At 40.9% G+C, this 20,046-nt stretch overlaps 1 protein-coding gene across 3 annotated transcripts; it reads left to right on the plus strand.

Annotated features, from left to right (window-relative positions):
• Positions 1-5,588: 5,588 nt before the first annotated feature.
• On the plus strand, positions 5,589-18,990 carry MFAP5 (microfibrillar associated protein 5). Of its 3 annotated transcripts, XM_014547513.1 has the most exons (12): positions 5,589-5,802; positions 6,351-6,410; positions 7,532-7,564; positions 8,634-8,661; positions 8,809-8,906; positions 10,431-10,469; positions 10,802-10,834; positions 11,481-11,516; positions 13,767-13,793; positions 14,818-14,914; positions 15,675-15,748; positions 17,033-18,990. In XM_014547513.1, exons 2-12 carry the CDS (start codon positions 6,353-6,355, stop codon positions 17,143-17,145), a joined length of 636 nt encoding a protein of 211 aa, XP_014402999.1. In that variant the 5' UTR covers positions 5,589-5,802; positions 6,351-6,352; the 3' UTR covers positions 17,146-18,990. The 3 variants fall into 3 exon arrangements, with proteins under 3 accessions (XP_014402999.1, XP_014403000.1, XP_005876036.1); XM_014547514.1 differs by lacking the exon at positions 10,802-10,834; XM_005875974.2 differs by lacking the exons at positions 8,634-8,661; positions 8,809-8,906.
• Positions 18,991-20,046: the final 1,056 nt, after the last annotated feature.

The raw sequence follows: 20,046 nt of genomic DNA on the forward strand, positions 1-20,046 counted from the left end.
CCTATGACACACACTGACCACCAGGAGGCAGACGCTCAATGCAGGAGCTGCCCCCTGGTGGTCAGTGAACTCCCACAGGGGGAGCTCTGCTCAGCCACAAGCCAGGCTGATGGCTGCCAGTACAGCGGTGGTGGCGGGAGCCTCTCCCGCCTCCTCAGCAGTGCTAAGGATGTCGGACTGCAGCTTAGGTCTGCTCCCTGCTGGCAAGTGGACATCCCCCGAGGGCTGCCGGGCTGCCAGAGGGATGTCTGATAGCCATCTTACGCCCAATCCCCTGGGGAGCAGGCCTAAGCCAGTAGGTGGTCATCCCCCGAGGGGTCCCAGACTGTGAAAGGGCACAGGCCGGGCTGAGGGGACCCCCACCCCCGAGTGCACAAATTTTTGTGCACCGGGCCTCTAGTATTTGTATAATAGATACATAACTATGTGCAGTATTATAGTTATAGGACATACTAGTTATCTATTTAGCAGCTTAAAAAAGCAAACACTTATTTTCCCAAAGTTTCTGTCCATTAGGAATCCAAGTACAGTTTAGCTGCATACCTCTGGCTCAGGTTATCTCATAAGGCAACATAGTCAAGATATTGGCTTGGAAAAACAAATTTTTTAATTGAATTTATTGAGGTAACATTGGTTAATAAAATTATATAGGTTTCAGTCCTGGCTGTTGTTGCTCAGTGGTTAGAACATTGGCCCACACATCTCTCTCTCAATCCATCCCTTCCACTCTCTCTAAAAATCAATGGAAAGAATATCCTCGAGTGAGGATTGACAACAAAAACAAATTATATAGGATTCAGGTGTACAATTCTGTAATACATCAACTGTATATTGTATTGTGTGTTCACCACCCCAAGTCAAGTCTCCTTCCACCACCATTTATCCCCCCTTTACCCTCTTCTACCTCCCCCCACCTCCTTTTCTTTCTGGTCTACCTCCTCCCCCCTCCTTTTCTTTCTGGTCTACCTCCCCCCACCTCCTTTTCTTTCTGGTAATCACCAAACTGTTAGCTGTCTCTGAGCTTGTTGTTTTTTGTTTTTTTTCCTTAATCACTTCACCTTTTTCACTCAGCCCCCCAGTCTTCTTCTCAAGACCCAACAGAGAGTAACCACTTCCAAGTTCATTCACATGGCTTTTGATGGGCCTTAGGTGCCTTTGGTTTTATTCTTACCACATGGGCATTTCTATAGAGCAGCTCACATTGTGGCAGCTGGCTTTGTTCAGAACAAACAAGCAAGCCAGGGATCAGGAGAGAAGCCCAGAACTAGAAGCCAGTCTCTTTGTTACCTAATCTGGGAAGATACACCACATTGTCTCTGCTGCATTCTATTTGCTAGTGGTCCCTAAATTCATCCTGCACTCAGGGGGCGAGAATTACACAAGGGGGTAAAGAATAGGAGGTAGGGATCATTGTGCCCAGCACACATAATCTATACAAAATATAAATATGTACTAATCACATAAACGCACTAAATTGAATAATTATATTAGCTGCTATTATTATTTCTTAACCATTATACAAAATTAATAATTATGTAAACATAAACTTTCCTGGTGATTTTTCCCCCCATATTTGCAAGTTCCAGGCTTTCTGTTTTCGTTTGTTTGTTTATGAGTTGCAAGGGAAGGTGGAAATTTTCTTCCTGTTAATGAATGTATAGTATTTGTCCTATTTTGTTTGTGTGTAGCCAGTTTTTCAAAACTTTTGTTGTGGGTTCTATTTCAGGAAGCTTAAACAGAATCCTTAACTTGGACCAAGCATTTTACCTTTGCATGGTCAAGGGAGGGTGGGTGTAACAATGCAAGACCACCAGAAAATTTACACCACGCAGAATGAGACAAAAGCACTAATTATTGTAGATATAAGTTACATATGTTTCACATGCACTGATTTTCATTACAGCCTTCTTGTTACAATCCCTTTGTTAAAAAAGGAATAAGTAAAATCCCGTTGTCTCTGGAATAACTTGCTCACTTCCTCTGCCTCTTCCCCTTCCTTCTGTTCCCCTCCGATCACACTTCAGTGCGTTGGCTAGTTGTTCCACTTGCTGTTGTGCTCTCAAACCACCTTCTTCTTTAGAACTTTATCCTCTACTTCTTTGCATTTGACTCAGTTTTTGAATGTTTCTCTCTCGAAATAGGAAGTTACTATTTCAAGTCTTCATCTCAACTCAGTTCAAATGTTGAAATTTTGAGTTGTTATGTACTGATCGTTCTGTCAGCTAGAGATGAGTAAAACCGAGCCTCTGCTATCAAGGAACTCTCAGTCTAATCCGAAATACGAATATGTAAAATAAATAATAACGCTGATGGCATAATTATAAAAACAAAGAGGCCCCTCAGTAGAGGGGAAGGTTAATCCTTCAGAAGCAAGGGGGTCAGGAAAGGTTTCTGGGGAGAGGCAGCACTGAGCTGGGTTGTCATGTACATATAAGCATTTAGATACTAGAGTTGGGCAAAGGATATCACAGAAAGGAAGGGACAGAAAGTGCCATGTACAGAGGCATGAAGAACAGTGTGTTATAACAGGTCTGGGGTGCTAAGAAGCAGCAAGTTCTCCTTTGCCCAAGTTTTCTGAGGACATACGTTGGCTGCCTCTAAATCCTGCGGTGAGTCCATCTTTTAGGTTTGGCTGTCTCTACTCTATTGCTTCATTCCTCTATGCACACTGCTTTCTCTTCCCTCCCTCCTCCTCCCCCACCTCATATAACCCTCCTCCCTTCTTTTTCTTCCTTTTATGGAATATTTTTGTGTGTCTGTTTGGGCCCTGGATTTAATTTAGTTGGATTGGACTGTAGTAATAACGTTTCTGTACATTTGCCCAGAGGCCTTCAACTAATGGGTGTATTCTTACAGGCCAATAAACAGATGAATAAATCCAGTTTGCTGTCCTGTATCTTTGCCTCCCTCTCTTCCTTTGCACTTTGCCCCATCTTCCATTGCTTGGAGACCTTTTTAGAAAACTAAAATTTTCCTAGGTAACGCAAACATTAGGTTGCCTTCATTAAGTCACTTGTGCACCTGCCACTCATTTCCATGGAGGACTTCCCTATCGCTGGAGAATGTGTTCTCTGCCCATTAGAGACCCAGCCTGTGTCTAGTGGGAGTTCTGCTGCCCAGAGGCCTCTTCCCCAGTGTCAACGAGAACCTCGGAAAATTATAGGTTCACATCTGTGAATGACCCTTGCTCATTTTTGACCACTGATGCTGATTATCATGTAATTCCATGATAAACTGATAATGTGATAGAACAGAGGCTGAACAAATCACCTTGGACAAAGTAAATAGGAGGTTCTCCGAACGTGGGGATCCAAGCCTGGGCTCTAAAAATAAATGGGGAGCTGCCATGAAGGGGGAAAAAAAACTAACCAAACTACTCTAAAACCAACTGCACTTCTGCATGTTGATTAAGCCCAAGAATAGATGGTGGTTTCTGTTCTTCAGCCAGTTCTCGCCTTGCTTTCCTTTTCTCCCTGTCTGCCTCCTTCTGCCCTGCTCTAAACATTCTGTTCCATGTTCACTGACCTAACTTCAGACTCCCTCCCAGGACCCCAGGAGAGTGCCCCCTCCTACTGCCTGGGGAGGCTTCCCTGCACTTCAGTCTCTAGCTAGGCCAGCACATTGAGGTCATTGCTTTCCCTGCCAAACGATTGGCCTTAGTTCAGTTTCTCCATCTGTCTGAGCTTCATGGAAAACATGATTGTTGCTCTAGGCTCTTTATTATATGACCTGCCTCGGATTGTCTGCTTTGCATCTGCTTTTTTGTTTTTCCCCCCGATCAACACCCCCTGCCTTTTCCCCCCGTGACTCTCCCCAGACTAGAATCACATCTGTTTTCCAGCCTCTGTACTCTCACTGCAGAGCAGATGGAAGAAGAGCAAGTTCTGGGCCAAGCAGATGAGGACAGAGCTGGGTTTGTACTCAGATTTGTTCTAGGGACTCACCAGAATACATGTATCTCAAAAATGGCACCCTTACAGCTCCTTCAAAGGAGTCAGAGGTGCTAGTCACTCATTTCTCATTATATCCAGTGCTCTCCCTTCCTTCCAGCTAGACAGCTAGTTATTTCTCTTCTTTCCTCCCTTGCTCCCTCCTCCCCTTCCTTTACCCTCCTTTCCTCTAGTCTGTAATTTGTTAATACAATCTGCTCTGTGTCCATCTGTACTCTTCTGTAAGTTAGCTCATCAGAGAGATACACAGTGTAGACTACAGGAGTTAACAGATGCCTTGACATTTGCAGTTCTAGGGCACATAAGATTCACCACTCCTCCTTTTTGAGATTCTATAATTCAAGTTGATTCTTTCTAAAGTGGAGATATTTTATGGTCTAACCACTAGGGTTTCTATGAATAAGAGAAAATACAAAAGGTTTTAATAAAACTCCTGGATCTGAGAAAGTGTTATCTGTGGGGAAGCACGGGACTTGGTTGGAATGTCTGCATGGAGGATTCTCTGAAAGGTCGGGGGCCTCTGGGGGGACCTTGCCAAAGGTGGCAGCCCCTACCTTGACTTTTCCAAACAAGTCCGATCCCCCGGGGTGTTTTGCTAGAATCTCTATGTTTAGTCTCTAAAGACCCGACCTTGTAGAAGCATATACTTTCTCAAGGATGCTTACCCTGCTGATTGTATCTAGAGGTTAATTTTAGTTCAAGCTGTTGTGACAATAAAGTCTAAGAAGGCAGGTGAACAGGACTGTTTTTTACTTCTAAAGTAAAACAGTCCCTTAGCCCTCTCTTTCATAGAAACGTGTGTCAGAGCAATCTGTTCATCCGTCGCTCAGGGTCTGCTGGTCAGCCATGGCAGCCATCTACATATTACATAATATGAGGAAAAGCACTGGTGGAAAGTAAGTCCAGCAGAACAAACATAAACTTGGCCCTCAGCTTTCTTTGGGCTTCTGATGGCATTTTGTCCTTAAGATTCCAGACACTAAGATTCTTAGCATAAACTTAGACAAAGCCAAAGACAAAATACAGCTGGCATCTCCTCCCACAGAGCTGCTCCACATTCCAAAATGATTTAGAGGGCACTGCGTCCCTCAACTTTTTCGAACCCTAAGACAGACAGCCCTCCTCTTGGACAAAATTTATGTGGTGTCTGTTTTTGCTTAGATGTGGGAATAAATGGGATTTCTAGAGGAATAAAACAACAACAACAAAAGTCTGAATGAGAGGGTCAAGAAAGGCAAAGAAAGAAGATAAATATAGGGATACAAAGGAATTTGTTGGACTTGAAGAGATGAATGTCCAAAATGAACAAAACTGAGAAAGGAAGGTGCAAAAATGATTCAAAGATGGAAGGTAGTCAGAGATAGGAACAGTTTCTGGTGATGTGCAGAAACACATTCCAAGGATGAGGTAGAATCGATTAGGTAAGAAGGAACCCAGGGAATGGGGGTGGAGGGTGCCCAGGCCAGATTGCGAGAGGGAAAATAGGCTCATGGAAGAAAGGCATATGTGGGCTTGGGCCAACCCTTCCAGGGAGCAGCAGTATCTATCACCAATGTGGTAATAACCTTTGGAATGAGGGTGTGAGTGACTGCAAATTCCCATCCCCCTTCTCATTTTATCCTCATTACACTCCTCTAGCCTGGCTCTCTCTCCCTCTCCCTCTCTTTCTCTCTCTCTCTCTTTCTCTCTCGCTCTACCTCATCTCATTGTTTCAGGAGGCCAAATTTGAAGTCCTTCCCAGGGAGTGGCCCTGTTCATCTTATTCTCCAGCCAAAGTGGGAATAGCGTGAGAAGGAGAGAGACACAGTCAGCAGCCAAAGGACTCGGTGGAAAGAGCAGAGGACCATAGACAGTGAGTTGTTTCATTGTATAAAACCCTAAATAAGCAGAAGGAGTGTGTATGTGTGTGTGTGCATATGTGTGTGTGTGTGTGTGTATACATTGAAAGGCTGGAGGGGGGCAATTGGGAATCTCATTGAACAACTTAAAATTGAGCAGACACCTCAATTAGCCACAAAATTCAAATGAAAGAAGACACCAAGGTGAGCAGATGACATAAACACGTCACAGATACCAAAAGAGGAGATCAGACTCTAGGGGTGAAAGAGACCACAGGGCAGGGGCAAACATGGACCATTCAGAATATAAAATTTTCTCTGACCTGGTAGAAAAGAGCAAGGAGAGTGAGAATAATGGTAAGTGACCAAAGAATAGAATTTGAATTGAGAAATAAATGTCGGGTGAAAGATATGAAGAGGGAAAGGGTTTGAGTGATATGGGGGACCAGGAAAGGTCCTGGGAAGACAAAGAGATGTGGGCCACAGACAGCCTTCCCTGGAACTGAAATGCTGATGTGTCCCTGAGCGTTACAATCTCTACTCTCCCCACCATCCCTGTTAGATATGCTGCTCTTTGGACCCAAGGTGCTGCTGTTTCTCACTGCACTCATCATTCCCTCAGGTGAGTCCCTACCTTTATTCTTTTCTCCCTAAGATGCTAGCTCCTCAGCTATACACTTGTCTGGAGGTGTGTGTTAGAGTGGAATGGAAGGAGGTTGAAGGGGAATTGGTAGAGAAATTCTAGCTCTTGAGTTCTAGAATTGCTATGAAAGAGAAGAAAGGAATAGATTTGTGTTTTTAAAAAAAAGGCAGAGATATGGAAAGAGATGACCTCAGACGTAGGAAAAGGTATCCTGAGAGTTATGAAATTAAGGTGAAATACATACAAATGCATATTAACCAAAAGAGGCTCACACACATAAATACCCAAGTACACAAATATCAAGGGAAAAGGAAGCTGATACACACACATGTACAGACCACCTAATAAGAAAGTAGACCAAATTTAAATCCTGTAGAAAAACAGTAACACATACCAAACACTAGCACCAGCATACACACAAGTATATTCACTTGCACAGCAAAAATATGTGCCAAATCTATACACAGAACTAAATGATCTTCACAGATTTCACAGAAGCTGGCTAGAAGTTTAGTCATGGAAAATAAACTTTAGATTTTTTTTTTAAACCTACTTTATTTTTCTCATTCTGCCACATACAGACTTTGAGAAAAGAATCTTTTTGGCTTGTACAGTAGTGTAGCTAGTGGGATGGCTGTGGGCATAGAAGGACAGGACAGGGTAGAATTGCTACTGGCTCTCTCTGTGGAACAGGACCCCATTCCTTCTGGCTGGGAATGAGGGCAACAGGGCATGCTGAGTCAGGGCAAAACAGAGCAGGGGTTTGTTCTCAGGAATTTGTTGTCTTGCTTAAGTGTTTCCACATTTGTGTGTAGCACTAATGATCTGAGTAATTTTGTATTGAACCATATAAAAATAAAACACAAAAAATAAAACACAGAAAGATAACGTACAATAACTTCCCCATCATTTTCTGGTTCATTTGATTAAAGCTTTTTGGGGCCCTAGCTGGTTCGGCTCAGTGAATAGAGTGTTGGCCTGCGAACTAAAGGGTCCCGGGTTCGAAATCAATTAAAAAATATTTTTAAAGCTTATTTTGGGGGGGGGGGTTTGTATAGAGCTGGAGTCACTCACATCTCTTTTCTCATTCCTTTGTATAGACTGGACACCTCTAGGGGTCAGTGGTCAAGAAGGTAGGTGAACTTTTGGATATGGGCTTTGTTGAGGTTATGTAAATGAATGGTCAGAATTAAAGAATCTGTAATACAGCAGAGATGTGTTACCACAGTATGGGAAATAGGATCTAATTCACCAGTTTCTCTAATCCTATTATCCCATTCATAAAATCTTATCTTTTTTTATTTATCTACCAAAACACTTTTCCCAGGACCTCCTCTATACCTATCTCTTGCTTATACTCTCCTCTGTTCATCTCTTATCTCACTCAGAAAATGCCCACTAATCCTAACAGAAAGCTTTTTCCTATCCATGTGACAATGGAGAAACTAAAATGCAAAGACAGGATTAGTAATTATCTCAGTACTATAGGCAAGTTGTGGCACAACTGAACAGAACTCAAACATTTTGGCTTCCAAAGGACTACTTCCTTCACCTTAATGAAGGAAATTCCAAGACATTCAACAAAGTTATAATTTATCTCTTACTATTTACAACCCTTGTGAGCACAGCAGTATGTAACTCATTAATGGGTCATAAAATCAAATGAGTGGGTCACAACTGGTATTTTTTATAGAATTAGGGTAGACTAGATTCATTTCTTTGGACTGGGTAAGGCCCAGTCTTGGACCTTATCTAATAACTAGAGGCCTGGTGCACGGATTTGCACACCGGTGGGGTCCCTGAGCCTGGCCTGCACCCTCTCACAATCTGGGACCCCTCAGGGGGTGTTGGATTGCTGGCTTCAGCCTGATCCCAGGCAGTCTAACATCCCCTGAGGGATGTGGTAGTGCACGAAGCAGCAGGCGGCCAGGGAGGAGCCCGAGGTCAAGCGTCTCGCTGCTGCCACTCATCCTGGCCCTGCTGCTCCTGCTGTGGGAGCGCACTGACCATCAAGGGGCAGCTCCTGCATTGAGTGTCTGCCCCCTGGTGGTCAGTGCGTGTCATAGTGACCAGTCGATTGGTTGACCGGTTGTACGGTCGACTGGTCGCTTAGGCTTTTATATAGATAGATAGATATCTATGACTTTGTGTTGCTTTTCTATCAGAAATATTATAATATAAGATGAAAATGTCTCCTTAAAGATTTCTTTTCAGAGAACATAAATTCTAGGTAAGTATTTATATGGTGATAGCTCATGGAAAAGGTGGGTGAATTGAGGAATATGCAGAGAAGCAGTATTCTGCCCTGAAATCCCCAGGCAGCTGGGATACACTCTCAACCCCCTTGCCCTCCCTGCTTCTCTTCTGTTTCTGTGAGTGGCTGGACTGGAATATGGCTAGAGAGAAAGGAAACAGGGCCAGATTGGGCTACACCCCAGAGGCTCTACTCCCCTCACAGTCTCCGGAATGATTCGGGTCAGTGGTTTTTCAAATATCCTGTAAGACTGAAAGATACCTGGATCCCTCTTATCAAGAGTTGCTCTAAAAGAAGAAAGTTTATACTGAGCAATAAAGATAAAAATGCTCTATTGTCAGATCTGATTATTCTTCTGTCTGGAATTTTTTTTTTAATGAGGTAAGCAGTTAGCAGGAGAAATTCCTTCATAATGCTTTATTTGTGTTTTTCCTCTACTACAATGATCAATAACTCTGGTGTGCTTCATTAAAATGCTATTCTCACTACCTTTAAATCTGACATTTAGACTCTGAAGTTAAAAGAAGTCAAACCAAATTATGTGAATTTGCTGACCCCTAGTGGGTAAAATAGATTATGACTATAAGCTTTCTACAATGAAGGGTCATTCTAGCTGGGATATTTGCTATTGCTATTAGATATTAACACTGCTTTGTTATTTTTTTTTAATCAAAAAAGTTGTTACAGGAAGTGCTATTATTTGTGGTTTTAAATAGGTACAGTCTTCTTTACTTATTCCAATAGATTCCACCTTAAGACATGGACCATTTTTATTCCTTCTCCTCCTGCCTGTACTTTTCAATGATCAACTACAAGGCATTGTCTACTAACACAGGCATTTTCCCTCCCCTCCCTTCACCTCGCTTCTCAATGAGCATCATAAAGTTACCAACATCACCTTTTGTAAACACTCTTGTATATAAGCATATCAGCAGACTGATATCCAATTACATCAAAGTTATAAATAGCAAAATCAGTGTCTTTGGTAAAGATAATTTTCATTTTGAGTAAGCATTGCAAAAAGGTCACCAATCTATTGTACTTATTAGCAAGCTCTATGACCTTGGGTAAATTATTTATCTGTAAAAACAGGGATTTAAACAGCGCCTGGCACATAATTAACTCAGATTATCTAAATGTAGTATCATCTGTTAGGACAATAAAAATAATATAAATTATTCCTAAGTTTAATGCTTAATCAAAGTCCAACTGAGAAAGGGGTGTCTGTGGAAGATTATCTGATGGGCATGTAGTTTAACTTATTCATTCCTCTATAATACAGACAAAGGAAAGAAGACATTCTAGGGTCAAAGACTACAAGGGTCAAGGACTACAAAGGTATATTCATGGAAACAGGAAAGTGACATTTGTTTGGGTTAGAGGGGAAAGGACTTAGGCTGGGAAGCAAACAAGAAAAACAATTGTGGAATACATACTCTATGCTGGCCACTGTGCTTGACAATTCCACTTACTGGGAGGGGTAAAAAGAATGCTCAGAAAATGTTTTCTGATTTTTTTAAAAATATATTTTATTGATTTTTTACAGATAGGAAGGGAGAGTGATAAGAGAGTTAGAAACATCGATCAGCTGCCTCCTGCACACTCCCTACTGGGGATGTGCCTGCAACCAAGGTACATGCCCTTGACCGGAATCGAACCTGGGACCCTTGAGTCCACAGGCTGACGCTCTATCCACTGAGCCAAACTGGTTAGGGCATGTTTTCTGATTTTTTATTTCTCTCTAGCGACTGTGAAACCCGAGGAAACCTCGACAGAAGATCCTAGTAAGTTTTTCTTTATTTCTTTGCTTTCATATTGGGGACAGAAGGATTGATGCTGCAGTCTATACAAAGAAAGCCTAAAAAAGAGGTTGGTGGGCACTCTGAACTCATGCAGAGCTCCATTGTCTATCTTAGATGCCACCGATGCTGCAAGCATGCCCAAGCTTCTTCTCTCCTCCATTTCCTTCTGTGAAAGTCCCTTACATTCGCCCCCACAGTCCACATTCTTTCACCTCAATCTTTCCTGCCTCCTTTTAGATCATCATCCCTTATCCTGCTTCCCTTTCTACTTTTCCTACTTGCATTTTTCATTCTCTGTGTTGTTTCCTTTGCAGATTTGGTAGTTGAACTCTCTACAGATGAAACAGGTAGCTTTTACTACAGTTCTTTAAAAATGGCATGATTCGCACAACATTTATTCCAGCTCTTGAGTTAATCCTATTTTTTTTTATCTCTGGGAAAGGCATAGAGAGATTGTGGGCATGTTGTTTAGTGACAGTGAGATAAAAAGAAAGAGAGGGCCACTAGTCCTCTAAAAAGAGGAAACAAAGTGGATTAATAGTTAAAATAAGTCATGAATGATAAAGGCTCCTCCAAATTAGTATAATGTCAATAGGACAAATATTCTTCAAAAATATTCACAATTACTTCAATTCTACTTCATTGGACATAATACACAAACTCAGCCATAGCCTTGACCTTGACCTAATATTTCCATTCTCCTTTTTTTTAAATTGATTTTTTACAGAGAGGAAGGGAGAGGGATAGAGAGTTAGAAACATCTATGAGAGAGAAACATCAATCAGCTGCCTCCTGCACACCCCCCACTGGGGATGTGCCCACAACCAAGGTACATGCCCTTGACCGGAATCGAACCCGGGACCCTTTAGTCCGCAGGCCGATGTTCTATCCACTGAGCCAAACCAGTTAGGGCTCCATTCTCCCTTTTTAATCCTGCCTCCTCCCTTGCCAATTCAAAGCCCTCCTCACACCTGTTGTTTTGTGCCTTTTCAGCTCTGGCCGATATTGTGCCTTCCACAGATGACCTGGGTGAGTTCAGATCTGGGAGCCCAGGGCCACCGGGGCCATTCTGGGCTTTCCCTAGAGCCTATTATGGAAGGCATGACAGCTGGTGAAGGATCCTAAATATACAGGGTTACAGTTTATGTAGCACTTTCTTCCCACAATTCAATTTAATGACTTTTTTGATCCCCTAACAAGCATAACTATGCCAAGTGTTTGATGTACAAAATACCAACCCATGATCTTTTAACGTTTCTAATACATATGAGTAAAACAAAATATATAAACAAAGAACTGTATGGGGAGATAAAGAAAAACTTTCTAGAAGTAATGGTCAAGCTGAATCTTGAAAGAAGAATTGGTGCAAGCCAGGCAATTATGGAAGGGATGTGCATTCCAACCAAAGGAAATAGCTGTTCAAACATGTGAAAGCAAAATAGAGCTTGGCACACTGGAAAAACTGAGATTTTTTTTAATGATTAGGGTCAAACCCACAAGGAATAAGTGGTAGGACATGAGAAAAGGAGATCACAACTACATTATTTTAAGCAAATATTTACTGAAAACCTGCTACGTAGGTGCCAGGGATATAAAGGTAAATAAAACTAATTTTCTTCTGCTAGATATTTTTTGTCTAATAGACAAGATAGACAAGTGAACAGATGAAAAAGAGCCCTTGACTATATTCAGTGTTTGGAGTTAGGAAAGGCTTTTCTGGAGAGCACATTGTCTAAAATGCTTCTTGGAAGACAAATAGAAGTGAATCAAGTGAATAGAAAGGGAAGAGCTTTAGGTAAAGAAAATAATGTGGGTAAAGGCTTGGGGTGGAAACAAAAACCAATCAGAGTATAGTTTATGCAAAGGAAGGTTCCAATCAGACTTATGAATTGGAAAACCAATGAGGATGACGTTGTGGCAGTCCCAATAAAAGGTGGTGGCCTGACCAGGTTGGCATGGCTTAGTGGTTAAGCTTCGACCTAGAAACCAGGAGGTCATGGTTGATTCCCAGTCAGGGCAACATGCCCAGGTTGCAGGTTCGACCCCCAGTAGGAGGCATGCGTTTGATTTCAGAGAGGAAAGGAGAGGGGGGAGAGAGAGAGAGAAACATCAATGATGAGAGAGAATCATCGATCAGCTGCCACCTGCACACCCCGTACTGGGGACTGAGCCCACAACCTGGTCATGTGCTTTTGACTGGAATCCAACCCAGGACCTTTCAGTCCACAGGCCGACGCTCTATCCACCTAGCCAAACCGGCTGGGGCTGAAATCAGTAAAATATATATATATTTTTTTTTTCTAAAAAAAGATGGTGGCCTGAACTAAGGTAAACATAGTGAGAATTGAATGTGAGCTGCAAGGGGGAGGAGACTGCTGTGATGATGTTCAGCTTTCCATCAGGTAGATGGTGGCTATTGTGTGGATGGTACTACTATTCACTGAAGAACAATTTGAATTGGAAAAAATAATTAAGTCAGTTTGGGATTGATGGATTTGAAAAATCCATTAAATCTTTTATAAAACATGGTAGCTAGATTTATAGGTCTGAAGCTTGAAGAGAGATCTGGGCTAAAAGTATAAATTTGAGAATTCTCAGAATATAAACTTGGAACTGAAACCATGGGATAGATGGGATCACCTAACACACTTCCTATAATATCCTATTAGCAACTCTGCCAATCACATTTTTACTGATAACTCCCATAGTTAGTTAATTCCCTCAAGATCCATCTTGCTCCTTAATTTGTTCTCCATTCTTCAAATTAGGCCCATATTTAACCAGCGCCTAGGTTAGATTAGGCTATGGCCATGACCCTTGCTATTCTTTATTGAATAAATTTTATCAAAGAACACATGCTAGTGTATCTGACTTACAGAGAGGAAAATTTCTTTTTTGAAGAGCTTCTACAGCAAAAAATATTTTCTCTTTTTAGCTCTAGGCTGAAACTCTTCTGAGCATGTGGCTCTTTGTTGTGTCCCTACTAAATCTGTTTATTGTCAATAACACAAAATCCTCTCAATATAATAAAATTTTCAACTCCCTAAGAAAGGCAAAATCATATTTACCATCCTAACTTCTAAATCACTGCAATTGTGCGAATCAAAACAAACCATTATGGGTTTGTTTGTTCTTTAGAAGTTGCTAAAGAGTTATTAACTCGCTTGTTTCTTATCTACATGGGTGCCCCCACATGGGTCTCAAATGAGGTAACATGACAGTTATAGAGGTAGTAACTTCTAGAACTAATAATAACTGAATAAAATTTCTGCCTTCCAGCCTCGCCCAGTGATAAAAACACCACAGGTATGACTGTCTTTTTCCTAAGCTTCTTTGTCTTCTGGAGGATTCCTTACCTCTTTGTTCTTTGAAGGGTACATATCTTCTAGTTTACTTCCAATTTTTTCTCAAAGATTGTTTTTAGTGTCCTTAATTCTTCCTCCCGCAGCCCCACCCCTGCCTTTGTATATGAGCTTCTGTCCTAAAAGTCATGTGAAAAGATTTGACCACCCCTTCATGATCCCAAAACAATCCTTTGGACTTTATTTGGTTACAGGGTTGGGAACTGACTGCAGGTACTCAAAAGTACTATAGACATCACGACTAAAATTGCTTTCTCAAATACAGTGGTTCTCAACCTTTTTAATGCCTCGACCCTTTAATACAGTTCCTCATGTTGTGGTGACCCCCAATTTCATTGTTACAAATTGAACATAATTAAAGCACAGTAATTAATCACAAAAACAATATGTAATTATATATGTGTTTTCCGATGGTCTTAGGTGACCCCTGTGAAAGGGTGGTTGGACCCCCAAAGGGGTTGCGACCCACAGGTTGAGAACCGCTGCTCTAACGCATTGATAATTCTGATGTGCAGCTATTGTTGACAACTACTGGGACAGGAAAATAGTTACCCGTCTTAGAAATTCCGTTTCTCAGAACGGGATTATCAGCATTTTTGTTTGATATTTCACCTGTATAATGCTAGGAGAACTTTTTTCCTAGAAAACCCGCAGAGATTATTTTAGCCACTTATACTTCCAGGTAGGAAAGCACCTAAATTTCACTTTAGTCAATTTCCTATTACTCTGCTTTGGTGAGCAGGAAAGAGATGCCACAATTTACAAAGATTTTCTGTAGAGACTACTTTGTATGCTTTTCCCACGTTTTCTCTCCTCCTCCATCCCCTTTTTAAAAAATGTTTATCTTTATTGTTGTATTACAGATGTCCCCCATTGTTTGTGTGTGTTTTTTCCTCCTCTACCTCTTTAATCCTTTGTTTATATCTCTCATGTTTGTTACGCCTCTCCCTGTTTTTTTTGTGTGTAAGCTTCTTCAGAGTGCCGGGATGAAAAATTTGCTTGCACAAGACTCTACTCTGTGCATCGGCCAGTCAAGCAATGCGTTCATCAGTTATGCTTTACCAGGTAAGGGGTCCCAGAATACCCAGAAAGCATCTTCCATGATAGTGTTTTCATGTCAGCAACTATTTAATGACTCCCACTATGGAATTTCAGTCTTTGGAGGGACAGAAGATTTTAGCATAATCCTCTTCAGCGGTTCTCAACCTGTGGGTCGAGAACAATGAAAATACATCCTGCATATCAGATATTTACATTACGATTCATAACAGTAGCAAAATTACAGTTATGAAGTAGCAACGAAAATAATTTTATGGTTGGGGGTCACCACAACATGAGGAACTGTATTAAAAGGTCGCGGCATTAGGAAGGTTGAGAACCACTGCTAGAGTCTAGCTGTTACTGAAAGTACCAAATAGAACCTGGAGTCTGGATTGAGGTATTCAGAGTACAGGCTGACTAACAAGTCCAGATGCTAGAGGGCAAATAAAAGTAAAGGCTGGAGGAAGGATAGTCACGAAGGAAACACAAGTACGTTGAATTTACTACCTCATAGAAAAAGGCTGAAATGAAAGATCCACGTCTGAAGTTAGAAAATAGTGGGGAGGAGTTAGTATTAAGCTTGATTCTAGGGAGAGTATGCAAAGTGTCGCTAATAAGAGTAATACCATTTTCTGAAATACCTAAGGAAATTCAGATAAGAGTGGGGAAATACCTAAGGAAATTCAGATAAGAAGTTGAAAAGGCGTCTTAGGCCTAGGCTAGTTCTCCCTCTCAACACTTCTTTCTGTCTCCTTATTTAACCATGACATTGGGACTATGGCAGTTTACGACGCATGTACATCATCAATAATGAGATTTGCTCCCGTCTTGTCTGTAAAGAACATGAAGCTATGAAAGGTAAGATGATGTCTGTGTTTGTAGTGGGGGAAGGGACAGTTATGAGGGAGGTAAAGAAGGACACAATGCTAATGGATCCAAGGTCTGGCTTTGGTGGAGGGCTTTAGGCCACCCTCTTAACTCACATCTGTCCCTTCTCCACCAAGTTACCCCAAGTAAGTAATCTAAGTAAAGCAGCATGCTTAATACATAAACATAACCCTACAAAAAGTACCCCCAGATCTCTTTCCAATTAGATAGTAACTCCAAATCTCTCCTGTATTTGGTCAGAGCCCTGGCTGCTTTGAAGATCATTCACTGAGGTTCTAGGTAAAAAGGCCAAGTCAATCATTACACATAGAGATGCTACTAGTCTGCAGCCATGTTTATAACTTACAAAAAAACTGCACAAAACATTAATTTGGAGACAGTAATGTTTGGGTAGGCCTTTAATTAAATTAGAAATAGATTGGACATTTAGAAACTGGCTACCTTATAAACAGTCCACAGCTTGCAAGCACCCTTTATATTGCTCATTGTGAAATTTCTGAGGTAGAGGAAGGTAGAAAGCCTTCGTAAAAACAATTAAATGGGTCGAAAGTGAGTGACCATGTATGATGGGAACAAAGATTCTTCTCACCTTCCCCATCGGCCAGCCCCCAAAGGTGGCTGTGGTTGGTGAGAGCACCACAGACAAGCCACTTCTGACTAAGCAGCCCGCCTTGTGCTGAGTTCCTGACTAAAAGCTGTACTTAACTTCGGAGAAGGAAACTTGCTGCTTGTCCCCACTGGCTCTGTGCAAGCCACCTGCAAGGGAAGCACCTTGAGATTGAGGTTGAGTCTTTGGGACTCTAGGCACTTTCAAGGGTCTCTGGGGACTTAGTCAAGTCAGCTATTTGCTCATAGTAAACACTTAGGTATATATTGAGTGATTGAAGCTCATGTTCTGGTTATTCAAAAGTCCATGATTAGAAAAAGTGGGAGCTAGGTGTAGAAAGGAAACTAACATTTACTGGCCACCTGTGCTAGGTACTTTGCATACATTATTCCATTTTAATACAACTAAACTGTTGAGGCAGGTATTTTAATGCTTATTTTATAGAAAGGATAGCGAAGTTCAGAAAATTTAAGAAACTTTCTAGTAAGTCTCTAGTGGTAAATAAGTGGTAGAGCTGTGATTCTAACTCAGATATATTCCTCCCCAACCTTCTCACTCCACCACACTGGTCTTCTCTTTCCCTTAAAACATCAGCCCTTTGTTATCTTCCTGCATTCTAATCCCATCATGCTCTGCTTCTCTTCTAGATGAGATTTGCCGCCAGATGGCTGGTCTGCCCCCAAGGCGACTCCGGCGTTCCAACTACTTCCGACTTCCTCCCTGTGAAAATGTCAATTTGCAGAGACCCAATGGTCTGTGATCATCAAGGAAAAGGAAAAAAGAAAAAAAATGTATGGGTGGGATGAAGAGAATGCTTTAGGAAGAGGGAACTCCTTGTCTAACCATTGTCAGCTAACCCATACATTAGTATTTCTTAGACCAAACCCTTTGCAATGTTTAGCTTTTGCCCCTACTCCCTGATGTTTCACCCAGACTGAAACATTGATCTCATTTTTGGTACTTACAATACAAACTCTATATTATTGCATGGTTTTACTGCTTCCCGATATCATAGACATAGTAGATAATTGATGACCAGGCAGTTTAAATGCAATTTCAAGGGAAAATAAACTTAAGGTTAATAATAGTTACTATTGAAGCTGTCTGAGATAGTTCTTAGGGTGGAAGAAATTATCATGGTCTATTTTGGCTAGCCATAGAACTTCATTTACTTTCCTTACAAGAGTTTCCTATACTAACTACCCTTTTTTTCTATAAAATTATAGTCCTCTTTACTCTTATTTTAACTATTTTGCTGACTATCATAACATTTACTTGGCAGGTTCTCTTTATGAAAAAGGTCATGACAATTTTTGTAACTCTAGAAAATTCTCCAGAGCCAATATTTATACAATCCTACTAACAATATATAAAGACCCCAAATGTTGCCTTCTGCTAAGCTCAGAGGCTGAGGCTAAAGAGAGGAGTATGCCAGGTATAGAACTTGGACCCATGGTTTCCTATTCAATTGTTGATGTGGTTGCCCAATGGCAAATAAGGGTAGAAAGTAAGTCTCATTTTCTTACTCATTTATGGTAGAATTGGGGTTAGTCCACATCCACAGGTAAATTAGACAACTAATGTCAAACCATATCACTGGTCTGAGTTTTTGTGAGTTGTTGCTACTTCCATTCTCACCACTTACCAAAATCTGTAGCGATTATTATTCAAATAGATTCTGGAATAGCCTGATTTGGGGCCTAAGAAGGGCATTCAGACCTGAACTTTAATAGGCAGGCACAAAGTTTACCTAATGGTTTATAGAAAAAAGTAAAAGAAGCACAATATTTAGACAACCCACACTCTTATCCTGGGTCTAGCAGTAACTAGGTAGCCTCAGATAAGTCATGTTTCCTCACTAGGCCCTGGTTTAATTTCCCCACTTTTAACAGGAGAAGGTTTAATGTACATTAGTTTCTTTTAATTCTATGATTCTCAAAGTTTAAATGTATTGTTAATATTTCTTGAAGCCTAGAGATGCAGTCTAACTCACAGCAAACATGTCTGCTTTATAAGGGGGGAGGGGAGGGGGGGAATAGCCTGTATTAATTAAATGGACAATAGTCCACAATATAATAGAACAAAATTTCACTATGAGTGACAAATTATATATTATGGACCGTCTATCTGAATAACTCAGTAACCTTCTTAAAAAGCCAATAGAATTCAAGTAGGAACTAGGGGAATCTGAGATAACCAGTTATATATGATAGAATACCACTTGTAGGGAGTGAATTTCTGTCATATCGCTGAGAAAACTACCCTGAGTCTTGGATTCTTGCTGTTAAGAAGCAATTTAGTTTAATGGGATTTGCACAATTTATTAAAGAAAAATGTTAGAAAAGGTCCCAAGGCATGCAATTTCTGCTCCACAGCCTCTAGAAGTAAATGTACTGACACATAGACAAACATATTATATGCATATTATAGCCGCTGTAGAGAAATCTCATGGGCACAGAGTTCCCAAGAATCATGTCAAAATGTCTTCATGAACTTGACCCTCCTACTGCATATTGAACGAGAGGTAGCATTCACCACTGGAAAGCACCTCAATCCCAGTATTGTGTATATTGCAAATTAAACATTTTAAAATAATTGTTCCAAATTTTCTTCTCAGAAGAGAGAAGTGTGTATGTCTGTTATTTCTTTTTCTATTTTATGTTTAAAAAGAAGACCTGAACTCATGCTTTTATTCCATTTTGAAAACTAAATAACAATATTGCTCAAATTTCTCTATTCCACTATCCTCTGTTGTATCCCTCTTCACTCCATAACTTTACTGTTGGTCCTCCAACATTCCAAATTTATTTACTTTCCTCCTGATGCCCTTCCTCAGTTCACTGAAAAATTCTTTCTTTTCTGCCCCCTTTAGGACCAACTGTCTTGCAAGGTGAAGTTCATGCTTTATTTTCACTTCTCTTTTGCATGATCAAATTCCTGTGTTTTGCCATTTCTTATTTTTCGTATGTTCTCTACCTGTTTTACTCTTCTTGATATGTAAACCAACTTGTCTAACTCACTTCCCAGCCTCTTTCCTCATCATTATAAAATATTCTTCTCCCTTATAGCTTCCTCCTAAAAATGGTCCCAGGTCAAAGCTTCTGAGGAGAAGTACCACTTCTCAACCTCTGTACTCTCTTCTCCATGGGCAGAATCCCATTCACCTCCTTTCTGTTTTGTGTTTGTTTGTAGGATGTGTTTTGTGTGTGTGTTTTTTAAGCCTTGACCCATTGTGAATCAGACCAATAACCCAAAACAAATGGAATAGGGAAACTGAGACAGATAGTTAAACGGTAGTTTGAAGCCTCCTAGAAAATCTAGATGCCAAGCAGTTTGCAGCCATTTAGTAAATCTATCTTCCCTAAACCAGGGACATTTTAAAAGTGAATGGTTTGCACTTCTCCTCCCCAATCAAAGGGTAAATAGCCTAAATCACCCTATTCATGGAGACAGATAGCAAAAATCCAATTAGTGCCATTTTCCAACATCTGTCCATTACCCAAGGACAGATGAAGAGAATAAACCTTATTTTAGTACATCAGCACAAAGCTGATGAATATTCTACTGAGATCTTCCTTTAAGAACTCTATCCTAGCTGGTTTGGCTCAGTGGATAAAGAGTCGGCCTGCAGACTGAAGGGTCCCATGTTCAATTCCTGTCA

Source organism: Myotis brandtii, unplaced genomic scaffold (assembly GCF_000412655.1).
Source record: "Myotis brandtii unplaced genomic scaffold, ASM41265v1 scaffold476, whole genome shotgun sequence".
Lineage (NCBI taxonomy): Eukaryota > Metazoa > Chordata > Mammalia > Chiroptera > Vespertilionidae > Myotis > Myotis brandtii.

Excerpts from the sequence above, each read along its gene's own strand:
- MFAP5 (XM_014547513.1), top strand. The coding sequence starts at position 6,353 with ATGCTGCTCTTTGGACCCAAGGTGCTGCTGTTTCTCACTGCACTCATC. Across the intron at positions 11,517-13,766 it reads GCCTTCCACAGATGACCTGG|CCTCGCCCAGTGATAAAAAC; the intron begins GTGAGTTCAGAT and ends TCTGCCTTCCAG. Across the intron at positions 13,794-14,817 it reads CAGTGATAAAAACACCACAG|CTTCTTCAGAGTGCCGGGAT; the intron begins GTATGACTGTCT and ends TTTGTGTGTAAG.